The sequence below is a fragment of the Ascaphus truei genome, unplaced genomic scaffold (assembly GCF_040206685.1).
Source record: "Ascaphus truei isolate aAscTru1 unplaced genomic scaffold, aAscTru1.hap1 HAP1_SCAFFOLD_1317, whole genome shotgun sequence".
Taxonomy (NCBI): domain Eukaryota; kingdom Metazoa; phylum Chordata; class Amphibia; order Anura; family Ascaphidae; genus Ascaphus; species Ascaphus truei.
Genome location: NW_027454193.1, coordinates 1 through 26,499, shown reverse-complemented (window position 1 = coordinate 26,499; position 26,499 = coordinate 1). Strand labels below are relative to the sequence as shown.

Genomic DNA, 26,499 nt, shown 5'->3' with positions numbered 1-26,499 from the left:
CCCGCAGGGTGACACAGTGACACAGACAGAAGGGAGCTATGAGTCTGTCCCTCCCCCCGCATGGTGACACAGTGACAGACAAGGGAGCTATGAGTCTGTCCCTCCCCCCGCAGGGTGACACAGTGACACAGACAGAAGGGAGCTATGAGTCTGTCCCTCCCCCCGCAGGGTGACACAGTGACACAGACAGAAGGGAGCTATGAGTCTGTCCCTCCCCCGCAGGGTGACAGTGTGACACAGACAGAAGGGAGCTATGAGTCTGTCCCTCCCCCCGCAGGGTGACAGTGTGACACAGACAGAAGGGAGCTATGAGTCTGTCCCTCCCCCCGCAGGGTGACAGTGTGACACAGACAGAAGGGAGCTATGAGTCTGTCCCTCCCCCGCAGGGTGACACAGTGACACAGACAGAAGGGAGCTATGAGTGTGTCCCTCCCCCGCAGGGTGACACAGTGACACAGACAGAAGGGAGCTATGAGTCTGTCCCTCCCCCCGCACGGGGGAAACAGTGACACAGACAGAAGGGAGCTATGAGTCTGTCCCTCCCCCCGCAGGGTGACACAGACAGAAGGGAGCTATGAGTCTGTCCCTCCCCCGCAGGGTGACACAGTGACACAGACAGAAGGGAGCTATGAGTCTGTCCCCCCCCCCGCAGGGTGACACAGTGACACAGACAGAAGGGAGCTATGAGTCTGTCCCTCCCCCCGCAGGGTGACACAGACAGAAGGGAGCTATGAGTCTGTCCCTCCCCCGCAGGGTGACACAGTGACACAGACAGAAGGGAGCTATGAGTCTGTCCCTCCCCCCGCAGGGTGACACAGTGACACAGACAGAAGGGAGCTATGAGTCTGTCCCTCCCCCGCAGGGTGACACAGTGACACAGACAGAAGGGAGCTATGAGTCTGTCCCTCCCCCCGCAGGGTGACACAGTGACACAGACAGAAGGGAGCTATGAGTCTGTCCCTCCCCCCGCAGGGTGATACAGTGACACAGACAGAAGGGAGCTATGAGCCTGTCCCTCCCCCGCAGGGTGACACAGTGACACAGACAGAAGGGAGCTATGAGTCTGTCCCTCCCCCCGCAGGGTGACACGGTGACACAGACAGAAGGGAGCTATGAGTCTGTCCCTCCCCCGCAGGGTGACACAGTGACACAGACAGAAGGGAGCCATGAGTCTGTCCCTCCCCCCGCAGGGTGACAAGGTGACACAGACAGAAGGGAGCTATGAGCCTGTCCCTCCCCCCGCAGGGTGACACAGTGACACAGACAGAAGGGAGCTATGAGTCTGTCCCTCCCCCCGCAGGGTGACACGGTGACACAGACAGAAGGGAGCTATGAGTCTGTCCCTCCCCCGCAGGGTGACACAGTGACACAGACAGAAGGGAGCCATGAGTCTGTCCCTCCCCCCGCAGGGTGACAAGGTGACACAGACAGAAGGGAGCTATGAGACTGTCCCTCCCCCCGCAGGGTGACACAGTGACACAGACAGAAGGGAGCTATGAGACTGTCCCTCCCCCCGCAGGGTGACACAGTGACACAGACAGAAGGGAGCTATGAAAGAAATCCACATTTCTCGCCCCGACATCACGCCCTCAGTGACCATACTAACTTGTGCTCTCTTCTCCCACAGGTTTCAGTCTTATGGACCATATCATATTACTGCTCCCCTCTCGCTACCTTCTACCTGTACAGAAAAGGTACTTCACACGCACAGGTGCTGCCGGGTGCGGAAGTATTGGGATAAGCATTGCATTATGGGGTGGGGGGGAGTTCTGCACCCGTGGGTTGGGGCAGTAGGCATCGCTGTATGTATTGCTGGTAATATCCCCCAGAGATAAAAATAAGAACTTACTGTTTGGGTTAAGTGTTGTTGTTGTTTTTTTTTTCCCCAATGGTTAAAAATAAAAATTTGGCAGGTATTTAGATTTTAATCTCTCTTTATTTTATCGGCTTTTGACATTGTAGATACCCTGAACATGTAAATCCCTTTACAAAACCTAAATAATAGAACGACACATTCCCATCTTACTTCTGGTCGGCGTCTTGGTCTTTTCATCTCTCTTGGAATCCAGTCGAGTTCCATCTTTGTCCAACGATGGTCATTTCTTCCTGCCGTGCATCCGGCTCACCGCCATTTTAATGTCTTCCCCCGTGTGATGATGTCACAGACTTTTAGTTTGGTTTTGAACCCATTCATTCTTTTTCCCATCTCTTCTGGTAATACCCAGCATGCATCTCCCCGTTGTTCTTCTCGTTATATGAAGCTTCGGAAATATTAGTCTGACACGCGTACATGAGCACCGGGCAGGATACACTGGTGGGAAAGTGTCCTCTTGGGGCGCCGTGAGGGGAAGATTCCCTTGTAAGATTGTCTCTTGTTTCTTCCAAATGCCGTCGTCATGTCTACATTCTCCTATTAATTTCATCCATAACGTTCCCACCCGTTGTTCTCCGCCGGCCAAGGTAGACATGGTCTTCAACGTCTTCCAGTTCTATTCCATTTATTTCCATCTTGGCAGACGTGACACGTTTGTGGTTCTTGCTGCAATGCAGATGGAGGCCTATTTAAAACGTGTATCTCCTAAACTTAACGACGATTGTTACTTCTCTTTCTGATGAACTTTCATATGTTTTTTTTTTTTGTTATCTGTCTTTTGTTAACGATGAAGCCTTCTGCACTGATTCTTCCATTATCTGTACCTCTGTAATAAAACGTGTCTGCTTTTTAGTTCAATAAGGCCTTCGTCTTCTCTTCTAACTTCACCAAGGCCAACGATATCCTATTGACGGTAGAAGCAACGTGGCACAGTATATTAAAGCGTAAACCCCCTTGTTGCCCCTACCAGTCAAGATAACGACCCAGTTTATAGGGTTAACTGGCCATCTCCGTTCTGCAAAATGGCTGCCAGCCTTGCTAATGTTTAACCCCGAGTTGGCTATCTGTGAAACACTGTGTTATGTATTTGTGTGGTGTCTGTGAGGCATTATATGCTTGGGTTAGTAATAAAGACTAAGTGGCTGGCTTACATGGAGTCTGAAGGCTAGGCTTTGTGTGGGGCCAGGACTTGGGGACATTGGTGAGGTAGGGAAGGGCGAGGACATACTCCAACAGTGTAACATTGTTCTGGCAGCGAGGTGTCTATCTACTGGAGCCATGGGGCGGTCATCCCTTGTTACTGGAATAGTCCTGGAGCGGACTGATCGAGGCGGCATCCAGGGTAAGCCAACTTTTGCAGCGCCCTACACCTAGCGAGCTGGGAGTCCCCTGTAACTCCCTCTTCTAGGACTTATTGCCGTGTTTCTGTATTGTGCTGGCTCTGAGTCTTGGCTCCGGACACAGTAAATCTCAGTTTATTTAACTCGTGCCCGGTGTCAAGCGATCCTGGAAAGTCTGGTCAATCCCATTTGATCATTTCAAGTTGGTCTTCCAGTGCTGCGTCACTAGAGTCCAGCAGCTGTAGGTAGCCAGATGTAGATTTGAATGGCCGCTTTTCTTTATCCCATCGGGGTCTCTTAGCAGCCCCTATGCCTTCTTCCTGAACGCTCTCAAGCCCAGTGACCTCCAGCCCCCTGAGAATGGGGGCCGTCGCTCTTCGGCGTGTTCCATGTTTTGTGGTTGAGGCGTTACTTGCCATGCTGGCCCCATTTGCATGTTGGCACGTACCTTTTCACCTTCAGCTGCGTATATCGTTCATGCTTTCCTAGTGTGGACAAAAGCAACCTCCTCTGGCGCTGAGGTGGGGACTTGAATTTTCTTCGTATAGACTGTGACCTCAGGAAAAAACAAAAGACAAAACATGCAGGAAGCCTGCAATGGTGTATTACCCAAGGGATACAAAACATATATATAGGAGCAATTTATTGATTGATTATCTATAAAATATACATAAAAATATACATGAAAATATACATAAAAATTAATAAAATATTTGAACCAGTGCTTGGCACTAACTGGTGATGTGAATAGGTCTGAGGAGACGTAAACACCGCCAGGCAGACGGTGTATCCCGGCCTTAAAGACCATTAACCAGTGCATTTGACCTATTCACATCTGGTGAGTAGGTTTTCAATTTTTACCAGGCGGAGCAAAGATCAGAAGTCTTGGACACAATTTCAAGCCTCCCACTGTGATAGTGTGCAAGCAGCTTGTTCACATCACCAGTTAGTGCCAAGCACTGGTTCAAATATTTTATTAATTTTTATGTATATTTTCATGTATATTTTTATGTATATTTTATAGATAATCAATCAATAAATTGCTCCTATATATATGTTTTGTATCCCTTGGGTAATACACCATTGCAGGCTTCCTGCATGTTTTGTCTTTTGTTTTTTCCTGAGGTCACAGTCTATACGAAGAAAATTCAAGTCCCCACCTCAGCGCCAGAGGAGGTTGCTTTTGTCCACAAATTCAAGTCTGGGTGCAAGATACCAGAACAATCTCAACAGGCAGCTCCAGGACTACCATTCGGACAATTTATCTAAGGTTTATCATTTGTTGATTGTATAAGCGCTGTTTGTACACCTTTTGTTCTACATGCTTTCCTAGTGTGGTTAAACCCTGCAGCCCAAGCGCTTCTGTACATCTTCCTGAGTACCCGATTCCACTTTGAACCAATGAGATAAGGATTTGAGGGAAGTATATATATATATCTTTTATACATATCCTTTTTTTATTTTATTAATGAATACTTTGGCGCTGTGAATGTTTAACCCTTTGGGTGCCCTATAGACGTAAGTACTACGTCATGGGGTCTGGCATTCCATATGTCATCTCATCGGTTTTCTATGTGCGATTGTGTTCGTGATCAATGAGGAAGTGGCACGGAAGCAGGAGGACGAAGACTCCTTTCCTCCCGTTCCCCCTTCGGTGACTGAGAGATGCTGCGATTGGAAGTGGAACAGAAGGACGACTCCTTTACTCCCGTTCTCCCATCGGTGACGGAGAGATCCTGCGATTGGAAGTGGAACAGAAGGACGACTCCTTTCCTCCCGTTCCCCCATCGGTGACGGACAGATCCTGTGATTGGAAGTGGAACAGAAGGACGACTCCTTTCCTCCCGTTCTCCCATCGGTGACGGAGAGATCCTGCGATTGGAAATGGAACAGAAGGACGACTCCTTTCCTCCCGTTCCCCCATCGGTGACGGAGAGATCCTGCGATTGGAAGTGGAACAGAAGGACGACTCCTTTCCTCCCGTTCTCCCATCGGTGACAGAGAGATCCTGCGATTGGAAGTGGAACAGAAGGACGACTCCTTTCCTCCCGTTCTCCCATCGGTGACGGACAGATCCTGCGATTGGAAATGGAACAGAAGGACGACTCCTTTCCTCCCGTTCCCCCATCGGTGACGGACAGATCCTGTGATTGGAAGTGGAACAGAAGGACGACTCCTTTACTCCCGTTCTCCCATCGGTGATGGAGAGATCCTGTGATTGGAAGTGGAACAGAAGGACGACTCCTTTCCTCCCGTTCTCCCATCGGTGACAGAGAGATCCTGCGATTGGAAATGGAACAGAAGGACGACTCCTTTACTCCCGTTCTCCCATCGGTGACAGAGAGATCCTGTGATTGGAAGTGGAACAGAAGGACGACTCCTTTACTCCCGTTCTCCCATCGGTGACGGAGAGATCCTGCGATTGGAAGTGGAACAGAAGGACGACTCCTTTCCTCCCGTTCTCCCATCGGTGACAGAGAGATCCTGCGATTGGAAATGGAACAGAAGGACGACTCCTTTCCTCCCGTTCTCCCATCGGTGACGGAGAGATCCTGCGATTGGAAATGGAACAGAAGGACGACTCCTTTCCTCCCGTTCCCCCATCGGTGACGGAGAGATCCTGCGATTGGAAGTGGAACAGAAGGACGACTCCTTTCCTCCCGTTCTCCCATCGGTGACAGAGAGATCCTGTGATTGGAAATGGAACAGAAGGACGACTCCTTTACTCCCGTTCCCCCATCGGTGACGGAGAGATCCTGCGATTGGAAATGGAACAGAAGGACGACTCCTTTCCTCCCGTTCCCCCATCGGTGACGGAGAGATCCTGCGATTGGAAGTGGAACAGAAGGACGACTCCTTTCCTCCCGTTCCCCCATCGGTGACGGACAGATCCTGTGATTGGAAGTGGAACAGAAGGACGACTCCTTTCCTCCCGTTCTCCCATCGGTGACGGAGAGATCCTGCGATTGGAAATGGAACAGAAGGACGACTCCTTTCCTCCCGTTCCCCCATCGGTGACGGAGAGATCCTGCGATTGGAAGTGGAACAGAAGGACGACTCCTTTCCTCCCGTTCTCCCATCGGTGACAGAGAGATCCTGCGATTGGAAGTGGAACAGAAGGACGACTCCTTTCCTCCCGTTCTCCCATCGGTGACGGACAGATCCTGCGATTGGAAATGGAACAGAAGGACGACTCCTTTCCTCCCGTTCCCCCATCGGTGACGGACAGATCCTGTGATTGGAAGTGGAACAGAAGGACGACTCCTTTACTCCCGTTCTCCCATCGGTGATGGAGAGATCCTGTGATTGGAAGTGGAACAGAAGGACGACTCCTTTCCTCCCGTTCTCCCATCGGTGACAGAGAGATCCTGCGATTGGAAATGGAACAGAAGGACGACTCCTTTCCTCCCGTTCCCCCATCGGTGACGGAGAGATCCTGCGATTGGAAATGGAACAGAAGGACGACTCCTTTCTTCCCATTCCCCCATCGGTGACGGAGAGATCCTGTGATTGGAAGTGGAACAGAAGGACGACTCCTTTACTCCCGTTCTCCCATCGGTGACGGAGAGATCCTGCGATTGGAAGTGGAACAGAAGGACGACTCCTTTCCTCCCGTTCTCCCATCGGTGACAGAGAGATCCTGCGATTGGAAATGGAACAGAAGGACGACTCCTTTCCTCCCGTTCTCCCATCGGTGACGGAGAGATCCTGCGATTGGAAATGGAACAGAAGGACGACTCCTTTCCTCCCGTTCTCCCATCGGTGACGGAGAGATCCTGCGATTGGAAATGGAACAGAAGGACGACACCTTTCCTCCCGTTCTCCCATCGGTGACGGAGAGATCCTGCGATTGGAAGTGGAACAGAAGGACGACACCTTTCCTCCCGTTCTCCCATCGGTGACAGAGAGATCCTGCGATTGGAAATGGAACAGAAGGACGACTCCTTTCCTCCCGTTCTCCCATCGGTGACGGAGAGATCCTGCGATTGGAAATGGAACAGGAGGACGACTCCTTTCCTCCCGTTCTCCCATCGGTGATGGAGAGATCCTGCGATTGGAAGTGGAACAGAAGGACGACTCCTTTCCTCCCGTTCTCCCATCGGTGACGGAGAGATCCTGCGATTGGAAATGGAACAGAAGGACGACACCTTTCCTCCCGTTCTCCCATCGGTGACGGAGAGATCCTGCGATTGGAAATGGAACAGAAGGACGACACCTTTCCTCCCGTTCTCCCATCGGTGACGGAGAGATCCTGCGATTGGAAATGGAACAGAAGGACGACTCCTTTCCTCCCGTTCTCCCATCGGTGACGGAGAGATCCTGCGATTGGAAGTGGAACAGAAGGACGACTCCTTTCCTCCCGTTCTCCCATCGGTGACGGAGAGATCCTGCGATTGGAAATGGAACAGAAGGACGACTCCTTTCCTCCCGTTCTCCCATCGGTGACGGAGAGATCCTGCGATTGGAAATGGAACAGAAGGACGACTCCTTTCCTCCCGTTCTCCCATCGGTGACGGAGAGATCCTGCGATTGGAAGTGGAACAGAAGGACGACTCCTTTCCTCCCGTTCTCCCATCGGTGACGGAGAGATCCTGCGATTGGAAATGGAACAGAAGGACGACTCCTTTCCTCCCGTTCTCCCATCGGTGACGGAGAGATCCTGCGATTGGAAGTGGAACAGAAGGACGACACCTTTCCTCCCGTTCTCCCATCGGTGACAGAGAGATCCTGCGATTGGAAATGGAACAGAAGGACGACTCCTTTCCTCCCGTTCTCCCTTCGGTGACTGAGAGATCCTGCGATTGGAAATGGAACAGAAGGACGACTCCTTTCCTCCCGTTCCCCCTTCGGTGACGGAGAGATCCTGCGATTGGAAATGGAACAGAAGGACGACTCCTTTCCTCCCGTTCTCCCATCGGTGACGGAGAGATCCTGCGATTGGAAGTGGAACAGAAGGACGACTCCTTTCCTCCCGTTCTCCCATCGGTGACGGACAGATCCTGTGATTGGAAGTGGAACAGAAGGACGACTCCTTTCCTCCCGTTCCCCCATCGGTGACGGACAGATCCTGTGATTGGAAGTGGAACAGAAGGACGACTCCTTTCCTCCCGTTCTCCCATCGGTGACGGAGAGATCCTGCGATTGGAAATGGAACAGAAGGACGACTCCTTTCCTCCCGTTCCCCCATCGGTGACGGACAGATCCTGTGATTGGAAGTGGAACAGAAGGACGACTCCTTTACTCCCGTTCTCCCATCGGTGATGGAGAGATCCTGTGATTGGAAGTGGAACAGAAGGACGACTCCTTTCCTCCCGTTCTCCCATCGGTGACAGAGAGATCCTGCGATTGGAAATGGAACAGAAGGACGACTCCTTTCCTCCCGTTCTCCCATCGGTGACGGAGAGATCCTGTGATTGGAAGTGGAACAGAAGGACGACTCCTTTACTCCCGTTCTCCCATCGGTGACGGAGAGATCCTGCGATTGGAAGTGGAACAGAAGGACGACTCCTTTCCTCCCGTTCTCCCATCGGTGACAGAGAGATCCTGCGATTGGAAATGGAACAGAAGGACGACTCCTTTCCTCCCGTTCTCCCATCGGTGACGGAGAGATCCTGCGATTGGAAATGGAACAGAAGGACGACTCCTTTCCTCCCGTTCTCCCATCGGTGACGGAGAGATCCTGCGATTGGAAATGGAACAGAAGGACGACACCTTTCCTCCCGTTCTCCCATCGGTGACGGAGAGATCCTGCGATTGGAAGTGGAACAGAAGGACGACACCTTTCCTCCCGTTCTCCCATCGGTGACAGAGAGATCCTGCGATTGGAAATGGAACAGAAGGACGACTCCTTTCCTCCCGTTCTCCCATCGGTGACGGAGAGATCCTGCGATTGGAAATGGAACAGGAGGACGACTCCTTTCCTCCCGTTCTCCCATCGGTGATGGAGAGATCCTGCGATTGGAAGTGGAACAGAAGGACGACTCCTTTCCTCCCGTTCTCCCATCGGTGACGGAGAGATCCTGCGATTGGAAATGGAACAGAAGGACGACACCTTTCCTCCCGTTCTCCCATCGGTGACGGAGAGATCCTGCGATTGGAAATGGAACAGAAGGACGACACCTTTCCTCCCGTTCTCCCATCGGTGACGGAGAGATCCTGCGATTGGAAATGGAACAGAAGGACGACTCCTTTCCTCCCGTTCTCCCATCGGTGACGGAGAGATCCTGCGATTGGAAGTGGAACAGAAGGACGACTCCTTTCCTCCCGTTCTCCCATCGGTGACGGAGAGATCCTGCGATTGGAAATGGAACAGAAGGACGACTCCTTTCCTCCCGTTCTCCCATCGGTGACGGAGAGATCCTGCGATTGGAAATGGAACAGAAGGACGACTCCTTTCCTCCCGTTCTCCCATCGGTGACGGAGAGATCCTGCGATTGGAAGTGGAACAGAAGGACGACTCCTTTCCTCCCGTTCTCCCATCGGTGACGGAGAGATCCTGCGATTGGAAATGGAACAGAAGGACGACTCCTTTCCTCCCGTTCTCCCATCGGTGACGGAGAGATCCTGCGATTGGAAGTGGAACAGAAGGACGACACCTTTCCTCCCGTTCTCCCATCGGTGACAGAGAGATCCTGCGATTGGAAATGGAACAGAAGGACGACTCCTTTCCTCCCGTTCTCCCTTCGGTGACTGAGAGATCCTGCGATTGGAAATGGAACAGAAGGACGACTCCTTTCCTCCCGTTCCCCCTTCGGTGACGGAGAGATCCTGCGATTGGAAGTGGAACAGAAGGACGACTCCTTTCCTCCCGTTCTCCCATCGGTGACGGAGAGATCCTGCGATTGGAAGTGGAACAGAAGGACGACTCCTTTACTCCCGTTCCCCCATCGGTGACTGAGAGATCCTGTGATTGGAAATGGAACAGAAGGACGACTCCTTTACTCCCGTTCCCCCATCGGTGACGGAGAGATCCTGCGATTGGAAATGGAACAGAAGGACGACTCCTTTCCTCCCGTTCCCCCATCGGTGACGGACAGATCCTGTGATTGGAAGTGGAACAGAAGGACGACTCCTTTACTCCCGTTCTCCCATCGGTGACGGACAGATCCTGTGATTGGAAGTGGAACAGAAGGACGACTCCTTTCCTCCCGTTCCCCCATCGGTGACGGACAGATCCTGTGATTGGAAGTGGAACAGAAGGACGACTCCTTTCCTCCCGTTCTCCCATCGGTGACGGACAGATCCTGTGATTGGAAGTGGAACAGAAGGACGACTCCTTTCCTCCCGTTCCCCCTTCGGTGACAGAGAGATCCTGCGATTGGAAGTGGAACAGAAGGACGACTCCTTTCCTCCCGTTCCCCCATCGGTGACGGACAGATCCTGTGATTGGAAGTGGAACAGAAGGACGACTCCTTTCCTCCCGTTCTCCCATCGGTGACGGAGAGATCCTGCGATTGGAAATGGAACAGAAGGACGACTCCTTTCCTCCCGTTCCCCCATCGGTGACGGACAGATCCTGTGATTGGAAGTGGAACAGAAGGACGACTCCTTTACTCCCGTTCTCCCATCGGTGATGGAGAGATCCTGTGATTGGAAGTGGAACAGAAGGACGACTCCTTTCCTCCCGTTCTCCCATCGGTGACAGAGAGATCCTGCGATTGGAAATGGAACAGAAGGACGACTCCTTTCCTCCCGTTCTCCCATCGGTGACGGAGAGATCCTGTGATTGGAAGTGGAACAGAAGGACGACTCCTTTACTCCCGTTCTCCCATCGGTGACGGAGAGATCCTGCGATTGGAAGTGGAACAGAAGGACGACTCCTTTCCTCCCGTTCTCCCATCGGTGACAGAGAGATCCTGCGATTGGAAATGGAACAGAAGGACGACTCCTTTCCTCCCGTTCTCCCATCGGTGACGGAGAGATCCTGCGATTGGAAATGGAACAGAAGGACGACTCCTTTCCTCCCGTTCTCCCATCGGTGACGGAGAGATCCTGCGATTGGAAATGGAACAGAAGGACGACACCTTTCCTCCCGTTCTCCCATCGGTGACGGAGAGATCCTGCGATTGGAAGTGGAACAGAAGGACGACACCTTTCCTCCCGTTCTCCCATCGGTGACAGAGAGATCCTGCGATTGGAAATGGAACAGAAGGACGACTCCTTTCCTCCCGTTCTCCCATCGGTGACGGAGAGATCCTGCGATTGGAAATGGAACAGGAGGACGACTCCTTTCCTCCCGTTCTCCCATCGGTGATGGAGAGATCCTGCGATTGGAAGTGGAACAGAAGGACGACTCCTTTCCTCCCGTTCTCCCATCGGTGACGGAGAGATCCTGCGATTGGAAATGGAACAGAAGGACGACACCTTTCCTCCCGTTCTCCCATCGGTGACGGAGAGATCCTGCGATTGGAAATGGAACAGAAGGACGACACCTTTCCTCCCGTTCTCCCATCGGTGACGGAGAGATCCTGCGATTGGAAATGGAACAGAAGGACGACTCCTTTCCTCCCGTTCTCCCATCGGTGACGGAGAGATCCTGCGATTGGAAGTGGAACAGAAGGACGACTCCTTTCCTCCCGTTCTCCCATCGGTGACGGAGAGATCCTGCGATTGGAAATGGAACAGAAGGACGACTCCTTTCCTCCCGTTCTCCCATCGGTGACGGAGAGATCCTGCGATTGGAAATGGAACAGAAGGACGACTCCTTTCCTCCCGTTCTCCCATCGGTGACGGAGAGATCCTGCGATTGGAAGTGGAACAGAAGGACGACTCCTTTCCTCCCGTTCTCCCATCGGTGACGGAGAGATCCTGCGATTGGAAATGGAACAGAAGGACGACTCCTTTCCTCCCGTTCTCCCATCGGTGACGGAGAGATCCTGCGATTGGAAGTGGAACAGAAGGACGACACCTTTCCTCCCGTTCTCCCATCGGTGACAGAGAGATCCTGCGATTGGAAATGGAACAGAAGGACGACTCCTTTCCTCCCGTTCTCCCTTCGGTGACTGAGAGATCCTGCGATTGGAAATGGAACAGAAGGACGACTCCTTTCCTCCCGTTCCCCCATCGGTGACGGAGAGATCCTGTGATTGGAAGTGGAACAGAAGGACGACTCCTTTCCTCCCGTTCTCCCTTCGGTGACGGAGAGATCCTGCGATTGGAAATGGAACAGAAGGACGACTCCTTTCCTCCCGTTCTCCCATCGGTGACGGAGAGATCCTGCGATTGGAAATGGAACAGAAGGACGACTCCTTTCCTCCCGTTCCCCCATCGGTGACGGAGAGATCCTGCGATTGGAAATGGAACAGAAGGAGGATGTCTCCGTTCCTCCCGTTCCCCCATCGGTGACGGAAAGATCCCATGATTGCTTCGGAGAAGGAGACACGTGGTTGGAGGGGTCAGTGCTGCGGCTCCTCTGGCACTCGGCTTTATAAAAGTGTAATACAGGAAGTTTCCAAAGCGATTTCACGTAGGGTACAGGAAGTTTCCATGCGATTTCACGTAGGGTACAGGAAGTTTCCATGCGATTTCACGTAGGGTACAGGAAGTTTCCATGCGATTTCACGTAGGGTACAGGAAGTTTCCATGCGATTTCACGTAGGGTACAGGAAGTTTCCATGCGATTTCACGTAGGGTACAGGAAGTTTCCATGTGATTTCACGTAGGATACAGGAAGTTTCTATGCAATTTCACGTAGGGTACAGGAAGTTTCCATGCGATTTCACGTAGGGTACAGGAAGTTTCTATGTGATTTCACGTAGGATGCAGGAAGTTTCCATGTGATTTCACGTAGGATGCAGGAAGTTTCCATGTGATTTCACGTAGGGTACAGAAAGTTTCTATGTGATTTCACGTAGGGTGCAGGAAGTTTCCATGTGATTTCACGTAGGGTACAGAAAGTTTCCATGCGATTTCACGTAGGGTACAGGAAGTTTCCATGTGATTTCACGTAGGGTACAGGAAGTTTCTATGCAATTTCACTTAGGGTACAGGAATTTTCCATGCGATTTCACGTAGGGTACAGGAATTTTCCATGCAATTTCACTTAGGGTACAGGAATTTTCCATGCGATTTCACGTAGGGTACAGGAAGTTGCGACTGCGTGATGAGACAGCACCAGAAGTTGCAGTTACTACAGATATTAATATATAACTTTAAGCTCAGTGTGTGTGTATATAACACTATTTATACAATGTAATGACGTTACAGTATCTGGCAGTGGATCTTCATCTGACACTGGAGATACTGTACGTCACTTTTAAATAACCTGTCTCTGGGATAACACCCCCGGCTGTCACCAGTGTTCCTAAATGACATCACAGGAGGGGACAGCCGGGAGACGCAGAACACGGACCACGGCGGCACCGCGGGAAACCATGACGTCTGTTATACGGGATCATTTAATCCAGGGGTGCCCAACTCAAGGGCCACCAACGGGCCACGTTGTCAGAATATCCCTGTGATTCAGCACTGGTGGCTCGGTCAATGATTGAGCCACCCGTGCTGAAGCAGTGATATCCTGAACATCTGTCCTGTTGGTGACCCCTGAGGATTGGAGTTGGCCACTCCTGATATATTAGGATTAATTTGGGGGCATTCAGACCTTTCTTGATGCATTGAACACACCGTTCTTACCGGAAACATGAAAGGGTTTTATTTGTGGGACTGTTGCTGGACTACAATGTTTCGCTCTGTAGATCTAGTTATTTAAAACAATATAATAATACAGCTCAACCCCGTTATAGCGCGATCCGCTACAACGCAAATCCACTTATAACGCCGTCTGAGCATGGCTCACGATTTTAAAACCTCCAGCTGCAGAGAGGAGAGCACGTGGGCTCCTATGAAGTGAGGAGAGAGATCTAGATGCCGGTACGGTCCTCATGCGGCAAAATGGAGGTTTTAAAAAATAAAATAAAAAATGACTGCCGGTGAAATTTTAACTAGGCCTCAAATCCTTCAGTAGAGTGTTCACACTGCAACTTTTATACTCTGCTTTACTCTGCCTGTCTCTCTTCTTCTCCCCCCGAGCTTGTCTCATTACAGATATATACATGCAAGCTCATCTGTATCTTGTAGGGTGGGCATATCTAGGCGTGTTGTGGGGTTTAGGCGTGCGCTAGTGACCCTGCTCTTTGTGTTTTTGTAGGATACCTGAACATGTCCAGGCTGGTACCTTTAGGACAGTACGGGGTGACGCTGATCTTTCTGCTAGCGGGTGTAGCATGTCTCAGAGGTGAGGAAAACTACATGCTAAACCAGCGTCATCGTAATACAGACAGAAGGGAGCGATGAGTCTGTCCCTCCCCCCGCAGGGTGACACAGACAGAAGGGAGCTATGAGTCTGTCCCTCCCCCCGCAGGGTGACACAGTGACACAAAAAGAAGGGAGCTATGTGACTGTCCCTCCCCCCGCAGGGTGACACAGTGACACAGACAGAAGGGAGCTATGAGTCTGTCCCTCCCCCCCGCAGGGTGACACAGTGACACAGACAGAAGGTAGCAATGAGCCTGTCCCTCCCCCCGCAGGGTGACACAGTGACACAGACAGAAGGGAGCTATGAGTCTGTCCCTCCCCCACAGGGTGACACAGTGACACAGACAGAAGGGAGCTATGAGTCTGTCCCTCCCCTGCAGGGTGACACACTGACACAGACAGAAGGGAGCTATGAGTCTGTCCCTTCCCCCGCAGAGTGACACAAATTATCTCTCTCTCTACAGGGTTGGGCAGATGGAGCAACCCTCAGTATATTCAATTTATTAGCATTTTAGAGAGAGCCAAGAAAGAGAACAATGCAGAAAACAAGGTAAGAGAGGCTGGCATTGCTGCTGTGTATACATGTCATGGTGTAGTAGTGTGTGTTTGTGAGGGGAGCCTGGCACTGCCGCTGTGTATACATGGTGTAGTAGTGTGTGAGGGGAGGCTGGCACTGCCGCTGTGTATACATGGTGTAGTAGTGTGAGAGAGGGATCCTGGCACTGCCGCTGTGTATACATGGTGTAGCAGTGTGTGTGAGGGGAAGGCTGGCACTGCCGCTGCCTGCGCTGTACCTGTGCTGTGTATACATGGTGTAGTAGTGTGTGTGAGGGGGAGGCTGGCACTGACGCTGCCCGTGCTGTACATGTGCTGTGTATACATGGTGTAGTAGTGTGTGTGAGGGGAAGGCTGGCACTGCCGCTGCCCGCGCTGTACCTGTGCTGTGTATACATGGTGTAGTAGTGTGTGTGAGGGGGAGGCTGGCACTGCCGCTGCCTGCGCTGTCCCTGTGCTGTGTATACATGGTGTAGTAGTGTGTGTGAGAGGGAGGCTGGCACTGCCGCTGCCTGTGCTGTACCTGTGCTGTGTATACATGGTGTAGTAGTGTGTGTGAGGGGGAGGCTGGCACTGCCGCTGCCCGCGCTGTACCTGTGCTGTGTATACATGGTGTAGTAGTGTGTGTGAGGGGGGGGCTGCCGCTGCCCGCACTGTACCTGTGCTGTGTGTACATGTCATGGTGTAGTAGTGTGTGAGGGGGAGGCTGGCACTGCCCGCGCTGTACCTGTGCTGTGTATACATGGTGTAGTAATGTGTGAGAGAGGGATCCTGGCACTGCCGCTGTACGATATTGTCTCTCTCTGTCCCACAGAAGAAACTCTCCAGTTATAACTTTGACTTTCGCAGTTGGCCAGTTGATTTCCGATGGGATGAAACCAGCAGGTACACAGAGCCTGGCACCTCTACTTCTGGCACGGGGGTATACAGAGCCTGGCACCTCTAGGGCTGGCATAGGGTGGGATGTACAGAGCCTGGCATGTATAGGGCTTGCACAGGGGGATATACAGAGGCTGGCACGTATAGAGCTGGCACAGGGGATATACAGAGCCTGGCACTCTAGGGCTGGCATAGGGTGGGATGTACAGAGCCTGGCATGTATAGGGCTTGCACAGGGGGATATACAGAGCTTGGCACCTCTAGGGCTGGCTCATGGGAAGTATACAGAGCCTAGCACCTCTAGGGCTGGATCATGAACCCTGTTCTATTCTCCGTACAGTAAGGATCACCAGGGGGCGGAGCCTGTCGGGGGCGTGTCTCTGCTGAAGCCGGAGCCCGGCCCCCGAGGAGCGGCAGACAGTGTGTTTACCTGGAGCCGGAAGCTGCCCTGTGAGATCATCAGGTAACAGATGGGTTAATCCTATTGGACGGTGCTCGGAACCTGCAGCACTGAGGTTGATGGCATACTTGACGGCACGTATACTGTGTGTGTGTATATATATCTCTGATGGTGTGTGTTTGTGCGTATATACCGTTGTAATGATATTGTATTTGTTCTGTATCTCCATCTATATATGTATATGGTACCTGATATAGAGAATATACAACAAGGGCTATGAAAACAGATGGGGGTCCATGTCCGTGTGTGTGTCCGTCCGTCCGTCCGTGTGTGTGTCCGTCCGTCCGTCCGTGTGTGTCCGTCCGTCCGTGTGTGTCCGTCCGTCCGTCCGTCCGTGTGTGTGTCCGTGTGCGCGTGTGTCCGTGTGTGTCCGTCCGTGTGTGTGTGTCCGTATGTGTGTCCTAGTGAGGTATTTCACGTAGGCCATATTATATTTGCATAATGAGCAAACTGTAGACGGACGTTCACAGAGGTACACAATTAGGAGGCTTTATAATGTGAAATTATAATAGGCTTTATTGTGCCTGTTCCTTTTCATCAGGAAATTATCCAAACACAGGGGGGGGGGGGGAAACAAAGCTTCCATTCACTTGGAGTATTTCTAGTGAAATCCTATGCAATTAGTTCACATCTCCATTAGTTAAGCATGTCTCACAGCCCCAAAACACATTGCATGAAAATAAGCAGATATAAGCAGTCTCTTAAGAATAAAAGTCTTATCTGTTTCTTGGAGGGAAAATCTTCTCACTTCCTGGTTCAGCTTCAGGTGTAGTAGTTTTCCCTGTGTCTTGAAATCAGCTCTGCGTGCAGAGCTCAAGACTGGTCAGCTCTCAGTCAGAGCTAAGGAGTCACTTCCTGTCTCAAAGGCAGGCTTTTTGTAAACAATCTAATCAGGCAGGTGGTGGTTAGTAATTAACTACCACACTGCTAGATTAAAGGCACATTACTGAACAGGGATAAGTCCCCTGTTACAGGAACTCACAAATATGTTCCAGTACAATAAGAGAAGGCAATATATGGCATAAATATAACCGATATAGTGAAGATACAGATAAGAAATGACTATCAACAAATGCGTATACAATCCAGAATAAGAATTGTGCAATACAGAGGTAAAATAACGAGTGCCCGTGAATCCGATGGGGAAGTGAGATCCCCGCGGTACAAGTCCTAGAGGTTGTAGTGCTGCTGCTTCTATGAAGGAAGCTCTTTGCTTCCTGGTGGGTGTAGGGATACAGGCTTAATGTGCCCACCTACACATGGGGAGCACACAGCTTTGAGGCAGTGAAAGATAATGTCGCAGCTTTATTTCTTTACCAACGTTGGAAATGAAACCGTCTGCCAGCCCCGTTACTCCGTGTACTGTACGCAGGCGGCGCCGTGCCACCTGCAAATAGTATGGGGGGGGGGAGATCCTTACACTGCGTCTGGCTGGTGTCACACCGCCGTAGTATGGGGGGGGGGGGATCCTTACGCTGCGCCTGGCTGGTGTCACACCGCCGTAGTATGGGGGGGGGGGAGATCCTTACACTGCGTCTGGCTGGTGTCACACCGCCGTAGTATGGGGGGGGGGGGGATCCTTACACTGCGTCTGGCTGGTGTCACACTGCCGTAGTATGGGGGGGGGGGGATCCTTACGCTGCGCCTGGCTGGTGTCACACCGCCGTAGTATGGGGGGGATCCTTACGCTGCGTCTGGCTGGTGTCACACCGCCGTAGTATGGGGGGGGGGGGGGATCCTTACGCTGCGCCTGGCTGGTGTCACACCGCCCGTAGTATGGGGGGGGGGGGGATCCTTACGCTGCGCCTGGCTGGTGTCACACCGCCGTAGTATGGGGGGGGGATCCTTACGCTGCGCCTGGCTGGTGTCACACCGCCGTAGTATGGAGGGGGGGATCCTTACACTGCGTCTGGCTGGTGTCACACCGCAGTAGTATGGGGGGGGGGGATCCTTACGCTGCGTCTGGCTGGTGTCACACCGCCGTAGTATGGGGGGGGGGGGATCCTTACGCTGCGTCTGGCTGGTGTCACACCGCCGTAGTATGGGGGGGGGGGAGATCCTTACGCTGCGTCTGGCTGGTGTCACACCGCCGTAGTATGGGGGGGGGGGGATCCTTACGCTGCGCCTGGCTGGTGTCACACCGCCGTAGTATGGGGGGGGATCCTTACGCTGCGCCTGGCTGGTGTCACACCGCCGTAGTATGGGGGGGGGGATCCTTACGCTGCATCTGGCTGGTGTCACACCGCCGTAGTATGGAGGGGGGGGATCCTTACACTTGCGTCTGGCTGGTGTCACACCGCCGTAGTATGGGGGGGGGGGATCCTTACGCTGCGCCTGGCTGGTGTCACACCGCAGTAGTATGGGGGGGGGGGGATCCTTACGCTGCGTCTGGCTGGTGTCACACCGCCGTAGTATGGGGGGGGGGGGATCCTTACGCTGCGTCTGGCTGGTGTCACACCGCCGTAGTATGGGGGGGGGGGGATCCTTACGCTGCGCCTGGCTGGTGTCACACCGCCGTAGTATGGGGGGGGGGGATCCTTACGCTGCGCCTGGCTGGTGTCACACCGCCGTAGTATGGGGGGGGGAGATCCTTACGCTGCGCCTGGCTGGTGTCACACCGCCGTAGTATGTGGGGGGGGATCCTTACGCTGCGTCTGGCTGGTGTCACACCGCAGTAGTATGGGGGGGGGGGGAGATCCTTACGCTGCGTCTGGCTGGTGTCACACCGCCGTAGTATGGGGGGGGGAGATCCTTACGCTGCGTCTGGCTGGTGTCGCACCTCTGTAGTATGGGGGGGAGATCCTTACGCTGCGTCTGGCTGGTGTCACACCGCCGTAGTATGGGGGGGGGGGGATCCTTACGCTGCGTCTGGCTGGTGTCACACTGCCGTAGTATGAGGGGGGGGGGATCCTTACGCTGCGCCTGGCTGGTGTCACACCGCCGTAGTATGGGGGGGGAGAGATCCTTACGCTGCGTCTGGCTGGTGTCACACCGCCGTAGTATGGGGGGGGGGATCCTTACACTGCGTCTGGCTGGTGTCACACCGCCGTAGTATGGGGGGGGGGGATCCTTACACTGCGTCTGGCTGGTGTCACACTGCCGTAGTATGGGGGGGGGGGGGATCCTTACACTGCGTCTGGCTGGTGTCACACTGCCGTAGTATGGGGGGGGGGGGGATCCTTACGCTGCGCCTAGCTGGTGTCACACTGCCGTAGTATGGGGGGGATCCTTACGCTGCGTCTGGCTGGTGTCACACCGCCGTAGTATGGGGGGGATCCTTACGCTGCGTCTGGCTGGTGTCACACCGCCGTAGTATGGGGGGGGGGGGATCCTTACGCTGCGTCTGGCTGGTGTCACACCGCCGTAGTATGGGGGGGGGGGAGATCCTTACGCTGCGTCTGGCTGGTGTCACACCGCCGTAGTATGGGGGGGGGGGGGATCCTTACGCTGCGCCTGGCTGGTGTCACACCGCCGTAGTATGGGGGGGGGGATCCTTACACTGCGTCTGGCTGGTGTCACACCGCCGTAGTATGGGGGGGGGAGAACCTTACGCTGCGCCTGGCTGGTGTCACACCGCAGTAGTATGGGGGGGGGGAGATCCTTACGCTGCGTCTGGCTGGTGTCACACCGCCGTAGTAGGGGGGGGGGGGGGGATCCTTACGCTGCGCCTGGCTGGTGTCACACCGCCGTAGTATGGGGGGGGATCCTTACGCTGCGCCTGGCTGGTGTCACACCGCCGTAGTATGGGGGGGGGATCCTTACACTGCGTCTGGCTGGTGTCACACCGCAGTAGTATGGGGGGGGGGGGATCCTTACGCTGCGTCTGGCTGGTGTCACACCGCCGTAGTATGGGGGGGGGGGATCCTTACGCTGCGTCTGGCTGGTGTCACACCGCCGTAGTATGGGGGGGGGGGGATCCTTACGCTGCGCTGGCTGGTGTCACACCGCCGTAGTATGTGGGGGGGGATCCTTACGCTGCGCCTGGCTGGTGTCACACCGCCGTAGTATGGGGGGGGGGATCCTTACGCTGCGTCTGGCTGGTGTCACACCGCAGTAGTATGGGGGGGGGGGGGGAGATCCTTACGCTGCGTCTGGCTGGTGTCACACCGCCGTAGTATGGGGGGGGGGATCCTTACGCTGCGTCTGGCTGGTGTCACACCGCCGTAGTATGGGGGGGGGATCCTTACGCTGCGTCTGGCTGGTGTCACACCGCCGTAGTATGGGGGGGGGGATCCTTACGCTGCGCCTGGCTGGTGTCACACCGCAGTAGTATGGGGGGGGGGGGGAGATCCTTACGCTGCGCCTGGCTGGTGTCACACCGCCGTAGTATGGGGGGGGGATCCTTACGCTGCGCCTGGCTGGTGTCACACCGCCGTAGTATGGGGGGGGGGGGAGATCCTTACGCTGCGCCTGGCTGGTGTCACACCGCCGTAGTATTGGGGGGGGGGGGGGGGAGATCCTTACGCTGCGCCTGGCTGGTGTCACACCGCAGTAGTATGGGGGGGGGGGGGGAGATCCTTACGCTGCGTCTGGCTGGTGTCACAGCGCCGTAGTATGGGGGGGGGGGATCCTTACGCTGCGTCTGGCTGGTGTCACACCGCCGTAGTATGGGGGGGGGGGGAGATCCTTACGCTGCGCCTGGCTGGTGTCACACCGCCGTAGTATGGGGGGGGGGATCCTTACGCTGCGTCTGGCTGGTGTCACACCGCCGTAGTATGGGGGGGGGGAGATCCTTACGCTGCGTCTGGCTGGTGTCACACCGCCGTAGTATGGGGGGGGGGGAGATACTTACGCTGCGCCTGGCTGGTGTCACACCGCCGTAGTATGGGGGGGGATCCTTACGCTGCGTCTGGCTGGTGTCACACCGCCGTAGTATGGGGGGGGGGAGATCCTTACGCTGCGTCTGGCTGGTGTCGCACCTCCGTAGTATGGGGGGGGGGAGATCCTTACGCTGCGCCTGGCTGGTGTCACACCGCCGTAGTATGGGGGGGGAGATCCTTACGCTGCGTCTGGCTGGTGTCACACCGCCGTAATATGGGGGGGGGGGGGGATCCTTACGCTGCGTCTGGCTGGTGTCACACCGCCGTAGTATGGGGGGGGGGAGATCCTTACGCTGCGCCTGGCTGGTGTCACACCGCCGTAATATGGGGGGGGGGGGGGATCCTTACGCTGCGCCTGGCTGGTGTCACACCGCCGTAATATGGGGGGGGGGGGGGATCCTTACGCTGCGTCTGGCTGGTGTCACACCGCCGTAGTATTGGGGGGGGGGGGGGGAGATCCTTACGCTGCGCCTGGCTGGTGTCACACCGCCGTAGTATGGGGGGGGGGGATCCTTACGCTACGTCTGGCTGGTGTCACACCGCCGTAGTATGGGGGGGGGGGATCCTTACGCTGCGCCTGGCTGGTGTCACACCGCCGTAGTATGGGGGGGGGATCCTTACGCTGCGCCTGGCTGGTGTCACACCGCCGTAGTATGGGGGGGGGGGAGATCTTACACTGCGCCTGGCTGGTGTCACACCGCCGTAGTATGGGGGGGGGGATCCTTACGCTGCGTCTGGCTGTGTCACACCGCCGTAGTATGGGGGGGGGGGATCCTTACGCTGCGTCTGGCTGGTGTCACACCGCCGTAGTATGGGGGGGGGGGATCCTTACACTGCGTCTGGCTGGTGTCACACCGCCGTAGTATGGGGGGGGGGGGGATCCTTACGCTGCGTCTGGCTGGTGTCACACCGCCGTAGTATGGGGGGGGGAGATCCTTACGCTGCGTCTGGCTGGTGTCACACCGCCGTAGTATGGGGGGGGGGGAGATCCTTACGCTGCGCCTGCTGGTGTCACACTGCCGTAGTATGGGGGGGGGGGGGAGATCCTTACGCTGCGTCTGGCTGGTGTCACACCGCCGTAGTATGGGGGGGGGGATCCTTACACTGCGTCTGGCTGGTGTCACACCGCCGTAGTATGGGGGGGAGATCCTTACGCTGCGTCTGGCTGGTGTCACACCGCCGTAGTATGGGGGGGGGATCCTTACACTGCGTCTGGCTGGTGTCACACCGCCGTAGTATGGGGGGGGGATCCTTACGCTGCGCCTGGCTGGTGTCACACCGCCGTAGTATGGGGGGGGGATCCTTACACTGCGTCTGGCTGGTGTCACACCGCCGTAGTATGGGGGGGAGATCCTTACGCTGCGTCTGGCTGGTGTCACACCGCCGTAGTATGGGGGGGGGAGATCCTTACGCTGCGTCTGGCTGGTGTCACACCGCCGTAGTATGGGGGGGGGGGGGGAGATCCTTACGCTGCGTCTGGCTGGTGTCACACCGCCGTAGTATGAGGGGGGGGGAGATCCTTACGCTGCGCCTGGCTGGTGTCACACCGCCGTAGTATTGGGGGGGGGGATCCTTACGCTGCGTCTGGCTGGTGTCACACCGCCGTAGTATGGGGGGGGGGGAGATCCTTACGCTGCGTCTGGCTGTGTCACACTGCCGTAGTATGAGGGGGGGGGAGATCCTTACGCTGCGCCTGGCTGGTGTCACACCGCCGTAGTATTGGGGGGGGGGGAGATCCTTACGCTGCGTCTGGCTGGTGTCACACCGCCGTAGTATGGGGGGGGGGATCCTTACGCTGCGCCTGGCTGGTGTCACACCGCCGTAGTATGGGGGGGGGGGGATCCTTACGCTGCGTCTGGCTGGTGTCACACCGCCGTAGTATGGGGGGGGAGATCCTTACGCTGCGTCTGGCTGGTGTCACACCGCCGTAGTATGGGGGGGGGGGGGATCCTTACGCTGCGTCTGGCTGGTGTCACACCGCAGTAGTATGGGGGGGGGGGAGATCCTTACGCTGCGCCTGGCTGGTGTCACACCGCCGTAGTATGGGGGGGGGGGGGGATCCTTACGCTGCGTCTGGCTGGTGTCACACCGCCGTAGTATGGGGGGGGGAGATCCTTACGCTGCGCCTGGCTGGTGTCACACCGCCGTAGTATGGGGGGGGGGGGGGGGAGATCCTTACGCTGCGTCTGGCTGGTGTCACACCGCCGTAGTATGGGGGGGGGGGAGATCCTTACGCTGCGTCTGGCTGGTGTCACACCGCCGTAGTATGGGGGGGGGGGGATTCCTTACGCTGCATCTGGCTGGTGTCACACCGCCGTAGTATGGGGGGGGGGGGATCCTTACGCTGCGTCTGGCTGGTGTCACACCGCCGTAGTATGGGGGGGGGGGGATCCTTACACTGCGTCTGGGCTGGTGTCACACTGCCGTAGTATGGGGGGTGGGGGGATCCTCACGCTGCGTCTGGCCTGGTGTCACACCGCCGTAGTATGGGGGGGGGGATCCTTACGCTGCGTCTGGCTGGTGTCACACCGCCGTAGTATGGGGGGGGGGATCCTTACGCTGCGTCTGGCTGGTGTCACACCGCCGTAGTATGGGGGGGGGGGGGGATCCTTACGCTGCGTCTGGCTGGTGTCACACCGCCGTAGTATGGGGGGGGGGGATCCTTACGCTGCGCCTGGCTGGTGTCACACCGCCGTAGTATGGGGGGGGGATCCTTACGCTGCGCCTGCTGGTGTCACACCGCCGTAGTATGGGGGGGGGGGGGGATCCTTACGCTGCGTCTGGCTGGTGTCACACCGCCGTAGTATGGGGGGGGGGATCCTTACGCTGCGTCTGGCTGGTGTCACACCGCCGTAGTATGGGGGGGGGGGAGATCCTTACACTGCGTCTGGCTGGTGTCACACCGCAGTAGTATGGGGGGGGGGGGGATCCTTACGCTGCGTCTGGCTGGTGTCACACCGCCGTAGTATGGGGGGGGGGGGATCCTTACGCTGCGTCTGGCTGGTGTCACACCGCCGTAGTATGGGGGGGGGGGGGATCCTTACGCTGCGCCTGGCTGGTGTCACACCGCCGTAGTATGGGGGGGGGAGATCCTTACGCTGCGTCTGGCTGTGTCACACCGCCGTAGTATGGGGGGGGAGATCCTTACGCTGCGTCTGGCTGGTGTCACACCGCCGTAGTATGGGGGGGGGGGATCCTTACGCTGCGTCTGGCTGGTGTCACACCGCAGTAGTATGGGGGGGGGGGGGAGATCCTTACGCTGCGCTGGCTGGTGTCACACCGCCGTAGTATGGGGGGGGGGGAGATCCTTACGCTGCGCCTGGCTGGTGTCACACCGCCGTAGTATGGGGGGGGGGATCCTTACGCTGCGTCTGGCTGGTTTCACACCGCCGTAGTATGGGGGGGGGGGGGATCCTTACGCTGCGTCTGGCTGGTGTCACACCGCCGTAGTATGGGGGGGGGGATCCTTACGCTGCGTCTGGCTGGTGTCACACCGCAGTAGTATGGAGGGGGGGATCCTTACGCTGCGCCTGGCTGGTGTCACACCGCCGTAGTATGGGGGGGGGAGATCCTTACGCTGCGCCTGGCTGGTGTCACACCGCAGTAGTATGGAGGGGGGATCCTTACGCTGCGTCTGGCTGGTGTCACACCGCCGTAGTATGGGGGGGGGGATCCTTACGCTGCGCCTGGCTGGTGTCACACCGCCGTAGTATGGGGGGGGGGGGGGAGATCCTTACGCTGCGCCTGGCTGGTGTCACACCGCCGTAGTATGGGGGGGGGGGATCCTTACGCTGCGTCTGGCTGGTGTCACACCGCCGTAGTATGGGGGGGGGGAGATACTTACGCTGCGCCTGGCTGGTGTCACACCGCAGTAGTATGGGGGGGGAGATCCTTACGCTGCGCCTGGCTGGTGTCACACCGCCGTAGTATGGGGGGGGGGGGAGATCCTTACGCTGCGTCTGGCTGGTGTCACACCGCCGTAGTATGGGGGGGGGGGGAGATCCTTACGCTGCGCCTGGCTGGTGTCACACCGCCGTAGTATGGGGGGGGGGAGGGATCCTTACGCTGCGTCTGGCTGGTGTCACACCGCCGTAGTATGGGGGGGGGGAGGGATCCTTACGCTGCGTCTGGCTGGTGTCACACCGCCGTAGTATGGGGGGGGGGAGATCCTTACGCTGCGTCTGGCTGGTGTCACACCGCAGTAGTATGGGGGGGGGGGAGATCCTTACGCTGCGCCTGCTGGTGTCACACCGCCGTAGTATGGGGGGGGGGATCCTTACGCTGCGTCTGGCTGGTGTCACACCGCCGTAGTATGGGGGGGGGGAGATCCTTACGCTGCGTCTGGCTGGTGTCACACCGCCGTAGTATGGGGGGGGGAGATCCTTACGCTGCGTCTGGCTGGTGTCACACCGCCGTAGTATGGGGGGGGGGGAGATACTTACGCTGCGCCTGGCTGGTGTCACACCGCCGTAGTATGGGGGGGGGGGGATCCTTACGCTGCGTCTGGCTGGTGTCACACCGCCGTAGTATGGGGGGGGGAGATCCTTACGCTGCGTCTGGCTGGTGTCACACCGCCGTAGTATGGGGGGGGGGAGATCCTTACGCTGCGCCTGGCTGGTGTCACACCGCCGTAATATGGGGGGGGGGGGGATCCTTACGCTGCGTCTGGCTGGTGTCACACCGCCGTAGTATTGGGGGGGGGGGGGGAGATCCTTACGCTGCGCCTGGCTGGTGTCACACCGCCGTAGTATGGGGGGGGGGAGATCCTTACGCTGCGTCTGGCTGGTGTCACACCGCCGTAGTATGGGGGGGGGGGGGGATCCTTACGCTGCGTCTGGCTGGTGTCACACCGCCATAGTATGGGGGGGAGGAGATCCTTACGCTGCGCCTGGCTGGTGTCACACTGCCGTAGTATGGGGGGGGGGGGAGATCCTTACGCTGCGTTTGGCTTGTGTCACACCGCCGTAGTATGGGGGGGGGGATCCTTACGCTGCGCCTGGCTGGTGTCACACCGCCGTAGTATGGGGGGGGGATCCTTACGCTGCGCCTGGCTGGTGTCACACCGCCGTAGTATGGGGGGGGGATCCTTACACTGCGTCTGGCTGGTGTCACACCGCCGTAGTATGGGGGGGGGGGGATCCTTACGCTGCGTCTGGCTGGTGTCACACCGCCTTAGTATGGGGGGGAGATCCTTACGCTGCGCCCTGGCTGGTGTCACACCGCCGTAATATGGGGGGGGGGGGGATCCTTACGCTGCGTCTGGCTGGTGTCACACCGCCGTAGTATGGGGGGGGGGGGGGAGATCCTTACGCTGCGTCT

The 26,499-nt window shown here is 56.2% G+C and overlaps 1 protein-coding gene across 1 annotated transcript in view; it reads left to right on the top strand.

Moving 5' to 3' along the window:
* The window catches only part of ABHD16A (abhydrolase domain containing 16A, phospholipase), a 33,442-nt gene extending 17,048 nt beyond the window's left edge, over positions 1-16,394 (top strand). Inside the window, exons 3-7 of the mRNA XM_075581439.1 lie at positions 1,628-1,694; positions 14,360-14,446; positions 14,931-15,016; positions 15,836-15,906; positions 16,241-16,394. Of these exons, the coding sequence (XP_075437554.1) occupies positions 1,628-1,694; positions 14,360-14,446; positions 14,931-15,016; positions 15,836-15,906; positions 16,241-16,367 (438 nt within the window). The 3' untranslated portion in view covers positions 16,368-16,394. The remainder of the gene's footprint in view (positions 1-1,627; positions 1,695-14,359; positions 14,447-14,930; positions 15,017-15,835; positions 15,907-16,240) is intronic.
* Positions 16,395-26,499: the final 10,105 nt, after the last annotated feature.